The following is a 3,144-nucleotide window of genomic DNA, read 5'->3' as shown; positions in this document are numbered from 1 at the left end:
GTTTTAAAGCTGAGCACGTACGATAGAACAGATTTACTGTGTCACAGTCGCCTGCATTTGCAAATACTCTACAGCATCAGACTATTCAACTTTTACTTATAAAGGAATTTACCTATACTCACCCCACAAACTTTTTTCAAGTGTTTCAAGTTTTTCTAGCCTAGTTGGGATGTTTTTTCAGTTAATTATCCATAAGAATTAAGATTAATTTAAGATTTGCCAATTTGTGTTCATGCAAATGAACACAAATTGCACTGCAATTAATTATTTCAGGAGTTTTCAACCAGTCACGTGTCTTCCTCTTGCAGAGACTCTATCGCGGTCGGCCTGTGTTGTCACAGGTGGATCTGAACAAGCTGTCACGCTGGCTGATGCTCTGCAGAAGGCTGTTGGAGCTCTCAATGTGGTAAGAGTGTGTCACTCACAGCTGATTATAATGATGGTTATGTTGATGACAGCATTACAGAAGATCCCCATGAGTTAGCCATTTTCATTTTCCTCTATCTCTTCGCCCCTGTACCTCCAATCCCCCGCACAAACTCAATGTGAGCTCCACTTGGGTGGCCCCGCTTGTGAGACTTGCCATCTGCGGTCAGACCTCTAATGGAGCCTGTCTGGGACATCCACTCGCTGCAACTTTCCCCCTCCTCATTTTCACTCTCCATCCCCAGCCTCCACCTCTCCCCTGCCTGCAGGAGAGCAGATGGCAGTCATATTTCCTGTACTGTGGGAGTTTGCTTGATTAATTGAGTGATTGGTGATGAGTTCTTACCTCCTCCACCTCATCCTCCTCCTACCGCCGCCTCTGCTCTGGCTTGACAAGCTCCCATTTTCCGCCACAGTTCTCATCCCTCCCTTTCATTCTTAATTTGTTTTCGGGCACATCAAATTCCCATGTTGCAAACATCCTCCATTTAATTTGTTAAAAGTGTTCCTAATAGACAATGAAAAACAGTATCCATATGCAAAACAGCAAAGAGTGACAGATATTCAATCAGACGGCACAGACCACATAGAGGTTCCACATGTGAAATGTTCTCCTTTACCTCAACAACCCTTGAGCAAGCCACGTAACCACTAACTCAAGCAACCTTTTGTCTGGTTTTAAAAAGAAGAAAGAAGAATGGATGACACAGAAATGAGCTTTGTTAGCACGCTTGCTTATAGTTTTGCAAAGCCCATGGCCATGTGACTACATGTTTTAGGTCAAGTCACGTAAATTCTACAACTTTTACAACAGAAAACATTCTGCAGCAGAGGAGGGATCTGTCTCCCAGGACGGGCAGACACGCAGTAGATGTTGTGTGTACTAAATTGATTGAGATTGAATTGAGCAAGAATAGGTTTTGTGCAATGCTGTGTTTAAAAGAAGAAAGTGACGATCGTCAGCTACTGGTAAATTATGATGGTCACAATGCAAAGTCAGACTACTTATAAGTTGTACAATTTGTTTGGAGACTAACATATGAATCCTACAGTAAAGTTGTATCTTCCTTTACTCCTGTAAAGTGACACCAAAAGTGTAAAACAGATTTAATAACTTCATAAAACATTGCAGGGCATTGTATATGAGATTGTACTTAAGTGCTTATATTGTGTCCATCCATTGATGTGCTTATATTTCATGCCTATCACCTATTACTCTTCTCCACAGCAGACACCCAGGCTGACAAATCGCCCACACATGGCTCCATGTATAGAAACATGTGTCCTGGATAATCCTGATGAATAGATATATATGTGTATGTATATGTGTATGTGTGTGTAGGTAGCTGTTGACAGTGGAAGGGGAGGGGGAGGCAGAGCAAGCCGCATTACACGTTTCCATGTTCCAACGTGATCCAAACAGTCCATCCTCCTTTAAACGCGCTCCAAGTCCTTCATCAGCGGTGTCAAACAGGCGGATCTGGCTGTCCTGTGCTGGACCGGGGCCCCAGAGACGGATTGGGGTCGGTGTCTGTCTCTTTGGATCGGCTGGTTGGAGCCATTCCCGTCTGTGCTCAGGTGGCCGGTGGGGATGTGTTTTTCCGGTGCGCGTGTTTGGAATCAGATACATCCTTTTCATGGAGTTTGGGAGGGAGGAAGAATGGAGGGAGGGGGAGATGAAAGGAGAGTGGAAGAAACGGAAGACGAAGAACTACCTTTGTCTCAGTGCCATTAGGTGAATCTAATACAGGGATAAGCAAGGCTCAGCCGACAGTGTAGTGTAGTGTGTGCGTGTGTGTTTGTGTTTGTTTGTGTGTGTGTGTGTGTGTGTGTGTGTGTGTGTGTGTGCGCGTGTGCGCGCGTGCGCGCGTGCGCGCGCGCGCGCAGGTGGAGGATTTGGCAGCATGTGTGAGTAAGAGGAAGACACGGTACGAATATGATTAAAGGATTCTCTCAACAGGATGTTATTTTAGAGATTTGATGCAGTTTAAATGCAGGCTTACAGAGAAAAAAGAAAATATGACAGTTGATGTAATATGTATATAAAAATGAAGTTAACTCCTAAAATACCACATTTCAGGAGAAAGTAGCTGATTGTTTTGCTTCAAGAGCATTGTAGTTTTTTTCTTCTCTTTAACCCAACACACATTCACACCTGACAGCTGCACAGTATAACCATTTCATCACTGAGCGTCTTCACTGGTGCAGTTGGGAGTTAAGGGCGTTGCTCATGGGCCCCTCAGTGGTAGTACTGTTTTAGGGTTTCTGTCTCTCAAACAGACAATGTGCCAATGCCGTATAAAACCATTTTGGCAAAAAATATCACAAAATAAGACATTTGCCTGATAAATACTTAATGTTTTAATGGAACTAAAAATATAGTACTTCCACACTAACCACAGCCTATCGATTTTTTTTAACCTTTTAAACTTAATTCATTGTAAAACATGACAGAAATGATTTTTTTGGCCTGTTGGATAGTCATTTTTTTAACAAATCTAGTTCAGCAAAATTAAAAGTTTTTCAGTGATATATGATATGATCTTGTCTTTTGCGATGATAAAAGTCAAATAGATTTGTATACGACATCTCAGTTCCCAATCTCTTCATGTGTAACTGCTGCTAATCACTACAAAGGTATTTGTGAACATATCCATAACAATAAATCATCTCTACTCCGTTATATTGTCAGATCATTAAACTGCCTCTAGTTTCAGT

The 3,144-nt window shown here is 42.2% G+C and overlaps 1 protein-coding gene across 2 annotated transcripts in view; it reads left to right on the top strand.

The window, feature by feature from the left end:
• crppa (CDP-L-ribitol pyrophosphorylase A) overlaps positions 1 to 3,144 on the top strand; it is a 48,295-nt gene that overhangs the window by 16,087 nt on the left and 29,064 nt on the right. For both annotated transcript variants that reach the window (XM_032518949.1, XM_032518948.1), the window contains one exon: positions 309 to 406. In XM_032518949.1, coding sequence (XP_032374840.1) covers positions 309 to 406 — 98 coding nt within the window. The remainder of the gene's footprint in view (positions 1 to 308; positions 407 to 3,144) is intronic.

The sequence above is a fragment of the Etheostoma spectabile genome, chromosome 6 (genome assembly GCF_008692095.1).
Source record: "Etheostoma spectabile isolate EspeVRDwgs_2016 chromosome 6, UIUC_Espe_1.0, whole genome shotgun sequence".
Taxonomy (NCBI): domain Eukaryota; kingdom Metazoa; phylum Chordata; class Actinopteri; order Perciformes; family Percidae; genus Etheostoma; species Etheostoma spectabile.
Note: the sequence above shows the minus strand (reverse complement) of the source record. Positions and strands in the feature narration are given on the sequence as shown.